The sequence below is a fragment of the Gorilla gorilla genome, chromosome 1 (genome assembly GCF_029281585.2).
Source record: "Gorilla gorilla gorilla isolate KB3781 chromosome 1, NHGRI_mGorGor1-v2.1_pri, whole genome shotgun sequence".
In the NCBI taxonomy this organism is placed as follows: Eukaryota; Metazoa; Chordata; class Mammalia; order Primates; family Hominidae; genus Gorilla; species Gorilla gorilla.
The window spans coordinates 197,302,771-197,317,513 of record NC_073224.2 but is presented as its reverse complement, the minus strand read 5'-3'; the positions used below and the strand labels follow the sequence as shown (position 1 = coordinate 197,317,513).

Below are 14,743 nucleotides of genomic sequence, written 5' to 3'. Positions count from 1 at the left end.
ATGTCTTTTGATTGGAAGGTTTAGTCCATTTACATTCAGTATTATGATTGATAAGTAAGGACTTAATACTCCTGATGTTTTCTTATTTGTTTTCTGGTTTTTTGTAGTCTTCTCTTCCTTCTTCCTTTCCTTCCTGTCTTTCTTTTAGTGAAGGTGATTTTCTCTGTGATATGATTTAGTTTCCTTTTTATTTTTTGTATATATGTTGTATTTTTTTTGGTTTGAGGTTACCATAAGGCTTGCAAATACTATCTGATATGAGTTCACTGTGTCCGCAGCCAAATCTCAACTTGAACTTTATCTCCCAGAATTCCCACATGTTGTGGGAGGGACCCAGGGGGAGGTAATTGAATCATGGGGGCCAGTCTTTTACTGTGCTATTCTTGTGATAGTGAATAAGACTCATGAGATCTGATGGGTTTATCAGGGGTTGCCGGTTTTGCTTCTTCCCCATTTTCTCTTGCCACTGCCATGTAAGAAGTCCCTTTCACTCCCGTCATGATTCTGAGGCCTCCCCAGCCATGTGGAGCTGTAAGTCCAATTAAACCTCTTTTTATTCCCAGTTTCAGGTATATCTTTATCAGCAGTGTGAAAATGAACTAATACAGTAAATTGGTACCAGTAGATTGGGGCATTGCTGAAAAAATACCCAGAAATTTGGAAGCGACTTTGGAAGTGGGTAACAGGCAGAGGTTGGAATAGTTTGGAGGGCTTGGAAGAAGACAGGAAAATGTGGGAAAGTTTGGAACCTCCTAGAGACTTGTTGAATGGCTTTGACAAAAAATGCTGATAGTGATATGAACAATAAGGTCCAGGCTGAGATGGTCTCAGATAGAGATGAGGAACTTGTTGGGAACTGGATCAAGGGTGATTCTTGTTATGTTTTGGCAAAGAGACTAGCGCCATTTTGCCCCTGCCCTAGAGATTTGTGGAACTTTGAACTTGAGAGAGATGATTTAGGGTATCTGGTGGAAGAAACTTCTAAACAGCAAAGCATTCAAAAGGTGACTTGGGTGCTGTTAAAAGCATTTCATTTTAAAAGGAAAACAGAGCATAAAAATTCAGAAAATTTGCAGCCTGATGATGCAATAGAAAAGAAAACCCTATTTTTGAGGAGAAATTTAAGTTGGCTGCAGAAATTTGCATAAGTAGCAAGAAGCCTAATGTTAATCCCCAAGACCGTGGGAAAATGTCTCCAGGCCATGTCAGAGACCTTCACAGCAGACCCTTCCATCACAGGCACAGAGGCCCAGGAGGAAAAAGTGGTTTTGTGGGCCGGTCCCAGGGTCCCCATACTGTGTGCAGCCTAGGGACTTGGTGCCCTGTGTCCCAGCCACTCCAGCCATGGCTGAAAGGGGCCAACTTAGCACTCGGGCTGTGGCTTCAGAGGGTAGAAGCTTCAAGCTTTGACAGCTTCCATGTGGTGTTGAGCTTGTGGGTGCACAGAAGTCAAGAATTCAGGTTTGGGAACCTCCACCTAGATTTCAGAAAATGTATGAAATGCCTGGATGTCCAGGCAAAAGTTTGCTATAGGGATAGGAACTTCTGCTAGGGCAGTGTGGAAGGGAAATATGGGGTTGGAGCCTCCACACAGGGTCCCTACTAGGGCACTGCCTAGTGGAGCTGTGAGAAGAGGGCCACCATCCTCCAGAACCCAGAATGGTAGATCCACTGGCAGTTTGCACCATGCGCCTGGAAAAGCCACAGACACTCAATGCCAGCCCATGAAAGCAGCCAGGAGGGAGGCTATGCCCTGCAAAGCCACAGGGATGGAACTGCACAAGACCATGGAAACCCACCTTTTGCATCAGTGTGACCTGGAATGTGAGACCTGGAGTCACAGGAGATCATTTTGGAGCTTTAAAATTGACTGCCTCACTGGATTTCAGACTTGCGTGGGCCCTGTAACCCCTTTGTTTTAGCTAATTTCTCCCATTTGGAATGCTGTATTTACCCAATACCTGTACCCCCATTGTATCTAGAAAGTAACTAGCTTGCTTTTGGTTTTACAGGCTCATAGGCGGAAGGGACTTGCCTTGTTTCCGATGACACTTTGAACTGTGGACTTTTGGGTTAATGCTGAAATGAATGAAGACTTTTGGGGACTGTTGGCAAAGCATGATTGGTTTTGAAATGTGAGGACATGAGATTTGGAGGGGCCGGGGCGGAATGATATGGTTTGGCTTTGTCCCCACCCAAATCTTATCTTGAATTTTGTCTCCCAAAATTCCCACATGTTGTGCAAGGGACCCAGGGGGAGGTAATTGAATCATGGGGGCCAGTCTTTCCTGTGCTATTCTTGTGATAGTGACTAAGTCTCATGAGATCGGATGGGTTTATCAGGGGTTGCTGCTTTTGCCTCTTCCCCATTTTCTCTTGCCACTGCCATGTAAGAAGTGCTTTTCACCTCCCACCATGATTCTGAGGCCTCCCCAGCCATGTGGAACTGTAAGTCCAATTAAACCTCTTTTTGTTCCCAGTTTTGGGTATGTATTTATCAGCAGCTTGAAAGCAAACTAATACACTATCTTATAGCTAATTATTTTAACGTGATACAACTTAATATGGTTTGCATAAACAAAGAAGGAAAAAGAAAACTAATACTCTATACCCTAACTTCATCCCTCCGCTTTTAAACTTTTACTTGTTTCTGTTTATATCTTATTGTACTATGTCTTGAAAATTGTTGTAGTCATTATTTTTTATTGGTTTATTGTTTAGTCTTTCTACTTAAGAGTAGTTTACACACCACAGTTACAGTGTTATATTTTGTGGTTTTCTATGTATTTACTATTACCAGTGAGTCTTATACCTTCAGAAGATTTCTTATTAGTCATTAACGTCCTTTGCTTTCTGATTGAAGTACTCCCTTTAGCTTTTCTTGTAGGACAGAACCAGTGTTGATGAAATCCCTCAGCTTTGTTTGTCTGGGAAAGTATTTATTTCCCCTTCATGCTTGAAGGATATTTTCACTGGATATACTATTCTAGGGTAAAAGTTTTTTCCTTCAGCACTTTAAATATGTCATGCCACTCTCTCGTGGCCTGTAAGGTTTCCACTGAAAAGTCTGCTGCCAGACATATTGGAGCTCTATTATATGTAATTTGTTTCTTTTCTCTTGCTGCTTTTAGGATCTTTTATTTTTGACCTTTGGAAGTTTGATTATTAAATGTCTTGAGGTAATCTTTGGGTTAAATCTTCTTGTTGTTCTATAACCTTCTTGTACTTGGATATTGATATCTTTCTCTAGGTTTGGGAAGTTCTCTGCTATTATCCCCTTGAATAAACTTCCTACTTCTATTTCTTTTTCTTTTTCTTTTCTTTTTTTTTTGAGACGGAGTCTCACTCTGTCACCCAGGCTGGAGTGCAGTGGCACGATCTCGGCTCACTGCAACCTCTGCCTCCCGGGTTCAAGCAATTCTTCTGCCTCAGCCTCCCAAGTGTGTGCCACCACACCCAGCTAATTTTTGTATTTTTAGTAGAGATGGGGTTTCACCATATTGGCCCGGCTGGTCTTGAACTCCTGACCTCGTGATCCGTCGGCCTCAGCCTCCCAAAGTGCTGGGATTACGGGCGTGAGCCGCTGCACGGGCCCCTATGTCTTTTCCTACCCCCTCTTTAAGGCCAATAACTCTTAGATATGCCCCCCTATTTTTTTTTTTTTTTGAGATGAAGTCTGGCTCTGTTGCCCATGCTGGAGTGCAGTGCCGCAATCTCAGCTAACTGCAACCTCTAGCTCCCGGGTTCAAGCGATTCTCCTGCCTCAGCCTCCCAAGTAGCTGGGATTACAGGCATGTACCACTACACCCAGCTAATTTTTGTATTTTTAGTAGAGATGGGGTTTCACCATGTTGGCCAGGCTGGTTGTGAATGCCTGACCTCAGGTGATCTGCCCACTTTGGCCTCCGAAAGTGTTGGGATTACAGGTGTGAGCCACTGTTCCTGGCTAGATTTGCCCTTTTGAGGCTATTTTCCAAATCCTGTAGGTGTGCTTCATTCTTTTTTATTCCTTTTGTCTTTTGTCTCCTCTGCCTTTGTATTTACTTTTCTTTTTCTTTTTTTCTTTTTTTTTTTTCAGATGGAGTCTCGCTCTGTTGCCCAGGTTGGAGTGCAATGGCATGAACTCAGCTCACTGCAACCTCTGCCTCCCAGGTTCAAGCAATTCTCCTACCTCAACCTCCTGAGTAGCTGGAATTATAGGTGCGTGCCACCACACCTAGCTATTTTTGTATTTTTAGTAGAGACAGGGTTTTGCCATGTTGGCCAGGCTGTTCTCGAACTCCTGACCTCAGGTGACCTGCCTGCCTTGGCCTCCCCAAGTACTGGGATTACAGGCGTGAGCCACCGCACCTGGCCCTGTGTATTTTCAAATAGTCTATCTTCAAGTTTACTAATTCTTCTGCTTGATCAAGTCTGCTATTAAATGACTCTAATGCATTCTGCAGTATGCCTATTGCATTTTTCAGCTCCAGAATTTCCTCTTGATTCTTTTTAATTATTTCAATCTCTGTTAAATTTATCTGATAAAATTCTGAATTCATTCTCTGTATTATCTTTAATTTCTCTGAGTTTCTTCAAAACAGCTATTTTGAATTTTCTGTCTGAAAGGTCACATATCTGTTTCTCCAGGATAGGTCCCTGGTGCCTTGTTTAGTTCATTTGGTGAGATCATGTTTTCCTGGAAGGTCTTGGTACTTATAGATGTTCATCTGTGTCTGGGCATTGAAGAGTTAGATACTCATTATAGTCTTTGCAGTCTGGGCTTATTTGTACCCATCCTTCTTGGGAAGACCTTCCAGATATTCAAAAGTACTTGGGTGTTGTCATCTAAGCTCTACCTGCTTTAGGAGACTCCCCAAGCCCAGTAATGCTATGGTTCTCGCAGATTGGTAGAGGTACTGCCTTAATGGTCTTGGAAAAGACCTGGATGAATTCCCTGGATTACTAGGCAGAGACTCTTGTTCTCTTCCCTCTTGTTCTCTTCCCTTACTTTCTCCTAGACAAATGGAGTCTCTCTCTATGTTCTGAGCTACTTGGAACTGGGGGTGGCATGACACAAGCACCCTTATGGCCACCACTAGGACTGTGTTGGGTCATACCTGAAGCCAGCACAGCACTGGGTCTCTCCCAAGTCCTGCTGTAACCACTCCCTGGCTACCAGCTATGACCGCTCAAGTCCCTGGGCTCCGCAATCAGCAGATGCAAAGCCAGCAAGGCCTATGTCCTTCCTTTCAGGGCAGCGAGCTCCCCCATGCCCCAGGCAGGTCCAGTGGTGCCATCTGGGAGCCAGGGACTAGAATAAAAAAACCTGAGAAGTCCACCTGGTGTTCTGTTGTATTGTGGCTAGCCTGGTACTCAAACCCGAAAATGCAGTCCTTTCCACTCTTTCTTCCCATTTCCAAAGGTAGAGGACCCTCACCTCATAGCCACTACCATCACAGGCCCATGGGGAGTACTGCCAGACTACCGCCAATGTTCCCTTAAGGCCCAGTGTCTCCTAAATCAGCTTGTGGTGAATGCTGCCTGGCTTGGTACTCACCCTCAGGATAATGGGCTCCCTTCTGGCCCAGGGCATGTCCAAAAATGCTGTTTAAGAGCCAAGTCCTGGAATCATAGACCCCAAGAGGCTTCCTGGTGCTCTACCCTACTGTGGCAAAGCTGATACCTATGCTGTAAGACTAAGTCCCTTTTATTTTTCCCTCCAGTTTTCTCAAGCAGGAGTTTCACCCTGTAGCCACCACAGCTGGGAATGTGCTGTCACCTGAATCCAGCAAGTCTCAGAGTCTCACCCAAGGCCCTTAATATAGTATCTGAGTATCGCTGCTGGTTATTCAGGGCCCAAGGGCTCTTCAGTTAGCAGACGATGAATCTTGCTGGGACTGGGTCCTTCCCTTCAAGGGAGCGGGTTTCCTTATGGCTTAGGGTATGTCCAGGAGCTAGGGCCTGGAAAGGGGGCCTCATTACTCTGACCAGTGCCCTATCCTGCTGTGGTTGAGGTGGGCGTGGTGGCACACACTTGTAATCCCAGCTACTCAGGAGGCTGAGGCAGGAGAATTGCTTGAACCTGGGAGGTGGAGGTTGCAGTGAGCCAAGATCATGTCACTGTACTCTAACCTGGGCAACAGAGTGAGACTCTACCTTAAAATAAGTAAATAAGGCCGGGGGCGGTAGCTCACGACTGTAATCCCAGCACTTTGGGAGGCTGAGGCGGGCGGATCACCTGAGGTCAGGAGTTCGAGACCAACCTCAACATGGAGAAACCCTGTCTCTACTAAAAATACAAAATTAGCCAGGCGTGATGGTGCATGCCTGTAATCCCAGCTACTTGGGAGGCTGAGGCAGGAGAATTGCTTGAACCTGGGAGGCGGAGGTTGCGGTGAGCCGAGATCGTGCCATTGTACTCTAGCCTGGGAAACGAGCAAAACTCCATCTCAAAAAAAAAAAAAAAGTAAATAAATAACATAAGCTATACATTGATTGGCAATACATTGTTCTGTTTTTTTCAGGGACAGCCTTGCTCTGTTGCTCAGGCTGGAATGCAGTAACACGATCTCAGCTCACTGCAACCTTTGCCTCCCAGGTTCAAGCAATTCTGGTGCTTCAGTCTCCTGAGTAGCTGGGATTACAGATGTGCGTCACTACACGCAGCTAATTTTTGTATTTTTAGTAGAGATGTGGTTTCACCATGTTGGCCAGGCTGGTCTTGAACTCCTGGCCTCAAGTCATCTGCCTGCCTCTGCCTCCCAAAGTGCTGGGATTACAGGTGTAAACCAACACGCCTGGCCAGCTATACATTATTCTTTGTATCACAAATTTCAAGAACAGAAAATAATGAGTGAGGCAGCTAGTTAGAAACAAAATGATTTTAAAACAGTCACCCCCAAGCAAATTCAGTTATAAAAAGTCTGAATGGGGGCAGGTAATGACTGAAGTTCTATACTCTTGTCTCTGGGCCTGATGAATTTTGCATGCTTCACATAGCTCAGACTGCTCTGAGCTATTTTTCTTTTCTCAGTATGATTGATTAAATCCTTGGCCATTGGTGGTTCAACTCAACCTTCATCCTCTCCCCTCCCTGAATGATAAGGGTATGCACCTGGAAGCCCCAACTCTCTAATTGTACCTTAGAATCCTGAAGCTCTCTAAGGGCCTTCAGACACCAGTCATTTCATTAACATACAAAAGACACTTATTACTCCAGAGAAGATTCCAAGGACTTAAGAGGTTTTTTTGTTTTTGTTTTTTTCCACCAGGAAACCGGGAGGGAGACCAAATATATCTTTGTCAATGTCACAGCCTCCCAGGCCAGTCTCCGTGTCTCATATCTGTAATCTTAGCACTTTGGGAAGCTGAAGTGGGAGAATCATTTGAGGCTAGGAGTTCGAGACCAGCCTGGGCAACATAGCGAGACCTTGCGTCTACTAAAAATTGTTTTAAAAGTTAACTGAGCATAGTTGTATTAGTCAGTTCTCATGCTGCTAATGAAGACATACCCAAGACTGGGCAATTTATAAAGGAAAGACGTTTAATTGACTCATAGTTCAGCATGGCTGAGAAGGCCACAGGAAACTTACAATCATGGCACAAGGAGAAGCAAACACGTCCTTCACATGGTGGCAGCAAGGAGAGGTGCTGAGTAAAAGGGGAAAAACCCCTTATAAAACCATCAGATCTCATGAGAACTCACTCACTATCAATAGAACAGTATGGAGGCAACCGCCCCCATGATTCAATTACCTCCCACCAGGTATCACCTCCCGTCCATGATACATGGGGATTATGGGAACTACAAGATAAGATTTCGGTGAGGAGATAGCCAAACCGTATCAATAGTGATGCATACCTCTAGTCCCAGCTACTCAGGAGGCTGAGGTGGGAGGATCACTTGAGCTGGGGAGATCAAGGCTGCACAGCAAGACTGTCTCAAAAAAAAAAAAAAAAAAAAAAATGATTACAGCCTTCCAGGGCAAAGGGACATTTGGCAATATCTGGAGACCATTTTAGTTGTTACAACTGTAGGAGGTGCTACTGGCATCTGGGGGGTGGGGGCCAATGATGCTACTAAGCATTCTACAGTGCACATTATAGCCTTCCACAACAAATATTTATCAGGCCTAAAATGTGAACAATGCAGAGGTTTGTTTAGAGTTATTTGGTGTAATCACATCTAGTAGGTTCAAAGTGAAGCTTCTCCTTAACTTTAAAGAACAACATTCTTTTTGTTTGTATCACACTCATGCTCCATGAGGTTTGGCTAGTGGTAGTATGGATGCTTTAATCTATTTTCTTGTTTACTCTGATTAGAAATTATAGTAGCTTGAAATGGTAACTTAGACTTTTGTTTCTTTGGTTTTTTAAACAGCTTTATTGAGATATAATTCAAATATTATACAATTCACTCATTTAAAGTGTATAGTTCAATGGCTTTTGTCCATGTTTTGATTGTTACCACAATCAACATTAGAACATTTTATCAACCTAAAAGAAACCCCATGCTCTTTAACTATCACTCTATCCCCAATTCCCTTCCCACCACCAGACTAGGCAACAACTAATCTACTTTCTTTCTCTCTAAATTTGCCTATTACTGACATTTCATATAAATGGAATCATACAATATTTGGTCTGTTGTGCCTGGCTTGTTTTACTTAGAATAATGCTTTCAAGGTTCATGTTGTAGCATGTATCAGTACTTCCTTTCTTTTTATGACATTGTATGGATATACCGTATTTGGTTTTTTTTGTTTGTTTATCTTTTGAGATGAAGTCTCCCTCTGTTGCCCAGGCTGGAGTGCAGTGGCGCAATCTCGGCTCACTGCAACCTCCGCCTCCTGGGTTCAAGTGATTCTCCTGCCTCAGCCTCCTGAATACAGGCGCCCGCCACCACACCCAGCTAATTTCTGTATTTTTAGTAGAGATGGGGTTTCATCATGTTGGCCAGCCTGGTCTTGAACTCCTGACCTCAAGTGATCCACCTGCCTTGGCCTCCCAAAGTGCTGGGATTACAGGTGTGAGCCACCGTGCCTGGCTAGATATACCCTATTTGTTTATCCACTCATCAGTTGATGGCAATCTGGGTTGTTTCCACCTTTTGGCTGTTATGGATAATGCTGCTATGAACATTTGTGTATAAGTTTTTGTGTGGACATATGTTTTCATTTATCTTGAATATATAGACCTAGGTAGAATTGTTGGGTCAAATGGCAACTCTAGGCCAGATGTGGTGGCTGGCGCCTGTAATCCCAGCACTTTGGGAGGCCAAGGCGGGCAGATCACGAGGTCAGGAGATTGAGACCATCCTGACTAACATGGTGAAACCCCGTCTCTACTAAAAATACAAAAAATTAGCCAGGCGTGGTGGTGGGTGCCTGTAGTCCCAGCTACTCGGGAGGCTGAGGCAGGAGAATGGCATGAACCCGGGATGCGGTGCTTGCAGTGAGCCAAGATCGCGCCACTGCACTCCAGCCTGGGCAACAGAGTGAGACTCCATCTCAAAATAAAAAAAAAAAAATGGCAACTCTATGTTTAACCACTTGAGGAACTGCCAGGCTGTTTTCCAAAGAGACTATACTATTTTACATTCCTGCCTGCAGTGTATAAGGGTTCCAATTTCTTTGCATCCTTGTCAGCACTTGTTATTATCTGTCATTTTATTCTAGCCATCCTAGTGCGTGTGAAGCAGTATCTCATTTTGCTTTTGATCTTCATTTCCTTAATGGCTAGTAATGTTAAGCATCTTTTCATGTGCTTATTGGCCATAACTTAGATGTATCTAAGAATCAGTCTTGAAAGTGACCTATATGGAACTGGCTTTTAGAAGTCCAGATTCGCTGGGTGGCTTATGCCTGTAATCCCAGCACTTTGGGAGGCTGAGGCAGGAGGATAGCTTGAGGCAGAGTTTAAGACCTGCCTGGGCAACATGTGAGACACCCATCTCTACAAAAAATTTAAAAAATTAGCCAGGTGTGGTGGTGTGCACTACTTGGGATGCTGGGGTGGGAGGATTGCTTGAGCTCAGGAGGTCGAGGATGTAGTGAGCCGTGATTGTACCACTGCACTCCAGCCTGGGTGACAGAGTGAGACCCTGTCTCAAAAGAAGAAGAAGAAGAAGAGGTCCAGACTCAATGCAAGGACTGAGAACAGGCCCAGCCATCTGGAAATTAGAGAAGATTGAAGGGAGTATATCACTGTCCAAGATACAGCCAAGAACGAGGAAATTTTAAGTTAATGACTGAATTAGTGGAACAGGAGCCAGAATTTAGATGTCAGGGATAAAAAAATCAGTTATACCACAATAAAAAAATCAAGGAGTTTCCTAAATTAAACTCAGATGCTGAAGTTATACCACAACCATCAGTACAAGACCAAGGTAGTCCAAGTGCGGTAGCTCACGCCTGTAATCCCAGCACCTTGGGAGGCTGAGGCAGGCGGATCACAAGGTCAGGAGTTCGAGACCAGCCTGGCCAATATGGTGAAACCTTGTCTCTACTAAAAATACAAAAATTAGCAGGGCATGGTGGCGGGCACCTGTAGTCCCAGCTACTCGGGAGGCTGAAGCAGGAGAATCGCTTGAACCCGGGAGGCGGAGGTTGCAGTGAGCTGAGATCCTGCCATTGCACTCCAGCCTGGGTGACAGAGCAAGACTCCATCTCAAAAAAAAAAAAAAAAAAAAAAAAAAAAAGACCAAGATAAGCCAAATACTTGAGTCCACAGCAGTAGTTAAAGCTGGTGTTATGTAGGGGGTTATCCTTGGCCCACTCCCTGAAATGGAGGGCAAGAAGATGTGAGGCAGGATAAGTATCCACATCCAGTGCCAGTTCCCTGACTTAAGCAAGAAGAGGACACCCAAGAAAGGTGCATACTGAGGATGCAAAATAAATTTTAACTGTGTTCAGATGTGTCTAAACTCAAATTTACTTTTATAGAAACTATAATGAGAAACATCACCAACAAAAAGTCAAGCTTCAAAAAGTCAAGTATCGTTTAACTAATGAAGTAGAACTACGAGATAAGAGAATTAACCAATTTGAAGATGAAATTGGAATCCTGCAACATAAAATAGAAAAGGTGAGGAAAAAATAAAAGGTGAAGAGCTCACTGGTGATTCCCATGGTCAGCCATTTGGAGAAAGCCTTTTCATTTTAAAAATTATTTGAGACCCCTTCGTAGTCCTTGTTTTCATTTCTTTTCTTTGCACCATCTTTCAATAAGTAATTCTTTAAGCCCTGACCAAAAGTACATAAGACTCCTAGTGCTGCTAAACGGAATTGAATACTGAAAATACTCTGTACTGCCAACTTATGATCAATGTCTTTCTTCAGATGGAAATGCCTTTTCTTGAACACCCCCGAGCACAGACTTCCAAACCACTCTCAGTAACTCACTTCTGCTTTCTGGAGCCCTCATTTTGCCTCAGACTTCAGTGTCAGTTTTAAATGGCAGTGAAAATAGGTGATCCTTACTCCTTTATCAGTCCTTGCCTTCAAGCTTTTTTGTTTGTCTTATTGCCCTTGTGACTTAGTGGTGGATGAATAAACAGGAAATGGGACAGATTAATAGAATCAAATGCAGAATGGTTGTGGGATTATTAAACTATATAAATTCAAGATGGAGAGTAACTGACTAGGCCAGTAAGGTTTTCCCTTCTTGGGATCACTAGCCCTTTCAGAATATTGAGAACTCTATCATCATTCCTAAAATATTCATTTCCACACTTAACAAATTTTTATACCACCACTGTGTGCCAAGGATACCATAACCATTAATGTAATTTCAGTGATTCCATCAACTATCCTGGGACTCTAGGTCAAGAATTCCCAGACTATACACAATAAAGCATTTTTGGAATATAATAGGTGGGTCACAAATATTGCATTCTTAGTTTTAAAAAATTGGCTGTGTGCAATGGTTCATGCCTGTAATTCCAGCACTTTGGGAGGCCAAGGCAGGAGGACTGCTTGAGGCCAGGAGTTCAAGGTTTACAGTGGGCTATAATTGTGCTTATAAATAGCCACTGCACTCCAGCCTGGGCACCATAGAGAAGCTCTGTCTCTAACTAAAATAAAAAATCCTCTTGATACTCTAAACTATAGTGAGAGAAGAAAAATAAGTTGGATTTTTGCAGACCTCCTTTTTTTGCCATTAATTTTTCAAACTTTTAGAGACTGAGATCCAGCTTAGAACTAGGAAAAGGCTATGGAAAGTGTATAAGAAAAAGTAGTAATCCATTTTAATAGCACCCATGGGCAAAAAAAAAAAAAAAAAAAAAGAGGCAGGGCACGGTGGCTTGCGCCTGTAATCCCAGCACTTTGGGAGGCCGAGGTGGGCAGATCACCTGAGGTCAGGAGTTCGAGACTAGCCTGGCCAACATGGTGAAATCCCATCTCTACTGAAAATACAAAAAAATTAGCCGAGCATGGTGGCACAGGCCTGTAATTCCAGCTACTCAGGAGGCTGAGGCAAGAGAATCTCTTGAACCCAAGAGGCGGAGGTTGCAGTGAGCTGAGATCATGCCATTGCACTCTAGCCTGGGGGACAAGAGCGAAACTCCATCTAAAAAAATAAATAAATAAATAAAGAGTAAGAGAAAGAAAGGAAAAAAAAGTAGCCACCCTAGTTCATGGGTCCATCAGACATATCATCAGCCTATTTCTATATTATCAGTTCTTTTTCATACTTTTGCATTTTGCTTCTAGGCCAGAAAAACAGTCTTCTGCTTTCAACAGGCATGCTAGCTTTCTTCCTGACTACACTGGGTTGAATAGCGTCCCTCAAATTCATGTCCTAGAACCTTAGAATGTGACCTTATATAGAAATAGGGTCTTTGCAGATACAATTAGTTAAGTGAGATTATCCTGGATTAGGGTGAATCATCAATCTAAGATGATTGCTGTCCTTATAGGAAGAGGGGAAAACACACAGACAGACACAGACAGGGGAAGAATGCCTCATGATGATGAATTCAGAGACTGGAATGATACAGCTACAAGCCAAGAAATAGCAAGGGTTGCTGGCAACCACCAGAAGCTAGGAGAAAGGCATGCAACACAATCTCTCCTGGAGCCCCCATGAGTAATTAACCCTGACAACAATGTGATTTCAGATTTCTATCACTCAAAACTATGAGAAAATGTTATGGCAGCCCTAGGAAACTAATGCACCTACCCAAATAACCACAGGTCTTCATAAAATATGCTGGAGCTCCCAAATAAGCAGAGGCTGAGAAAATAATTGGATCTTTTGCTCACTGCCATTGAAGGGTACTGTGGGCTTTGGCCTTAAATAGACTTGGATTCAAATTCTAGCCCTGCCCGTAAGCTTGGACAAGTCTCTGTGTATCACTTTCCTCATCTGTAAAATGAGGGAAATAATTCCTACCTTACATACACAAGGCTTTTGTGAGTATTAAAACATAAAATTTCTAAAGTGGTACTTGGTACATACACATTTTTCATAGATGTTATTTTCCTTTTTTTGGTATATAATCTCTTAGAAGGGCCAGGTGTGGTGGCTCGTGCCTGTAATCCCAGCTACTTGGGAGGCTGAGGCAGGAGAATTGCTTGAACCAGGGAGGTAGAAGTTGCAGTGAGCCAAGATTGCACCATTGCACTCCAGCTTAGGTGAAAAGAGTGAAACTTCGTCTCAAAAAAAAAAAAAAAATCTTAGAAGAATGTTAATTGGTGGATTCATTGTTCACATGAGAAATTGTTAACAGAATTAGAACGACTTAGCCTAGAGAAGACTGATGTTAGAGCTTTTAATGCCACAGTGGTACAAACCTAGGAATTCTTATTTTATGTATTTTAGGGCCCAAGGACCAGAGCACTGAGCATAAAAATGCCGGATTTCTTTCTAAGTCTCCAAAAAGTAATGCCACTTCTTTTGGCTTCATTCCTTCAGCTTTTTCTTTATAGAATGAGTCAATTGAGACTTCTGTTGTGACCACTCAAACCAGACTTTCTCATTTTATCCTATTATCACAGCATGTGTCTGGAATTTTTGTTTGTTTTAAAAAATACAGTATTTCCCAAGGACAAGGTGTCAGTCACCTTCCTCATGCAGTACACTTTTTAATCCAGTTAGAGCTGTCTAGGGTTTATCTGTGGGATGATTGCTTCTATTCTCAATCCTTACCAATACATTATTAATTAAATGTCTTTAAATTATAACAGGTGAGACTACCATTAGATATTGCAGGGTCTCTGAGACGGACTTTAAAATCTGGAATAGCTTTTTCGGAACATAATCTAATCTACATCCTACAGGTCTTTAATAATAGATGGATGGCCAGGCATGGTGGCTCATGCCTGTAATTCTAGCACTTTGGGAGGCCGAGGTGGGTGCATCATCTGAAGTCAGGAGTTTGAGACCAGCCTGACCAACATGGCAAAACCCCATTTCTACTAAAAGTACAAAAATTAGCTGGGTGTGGTGGTGGGCACCTATAATGTCAGCTACTCAGGAGGCTGAGGCAGGAGAATTGCTTGAACCCAGCGGGCAGAGGTTGCAGTGAGCCGAGATTGCGCCACTGCACTCCAGCCTGGGTGAAAGAGAAAAACTTTATCAAAAAAAAAATTAATAATAATAATAGATGGCCAGTCTTTTCTGAATGACCTACATTAGTATCTTATTTAAAAGAAACGTGTAGGTTGGGCACAGTGTCTCATGCCTGTAATCCCAGTCCTTTGGGAGGCTGAAGCAGGAGGATAGTTTGAGGCCAGGAGTTTGAGACCAGCCTGAGCAA

At 43.2% G+C, this 14,743-nt stretch overlaps 1 protein-coding gene across 8 annotated transcripts in view; it reads left to right on the top strand.

Annotated features, from left to right (window-relative positions):
* CCDC30 (coiled-coil domain containing 30) overlaps positions 1-14,743 on the top strand; it is a 193,284-nt gene that overhangs the window by 162,775 nt on the left and 15,766 nt on the right. For all 8 annotated transcript variants that reach the window (XM_019016687.3, XM_055393012.2, XM_055393031.2 and 5 more), the window contains one exon: positions 10,926-11,067. In XM_019016687.3, coding sequence (XP_018872232.1) covers positions 10,926-11,067 — 142 coding nt within the window. The remainder of the gene's footprint in view (positions 1-10,925; positions 11,068-14,743) is intronic.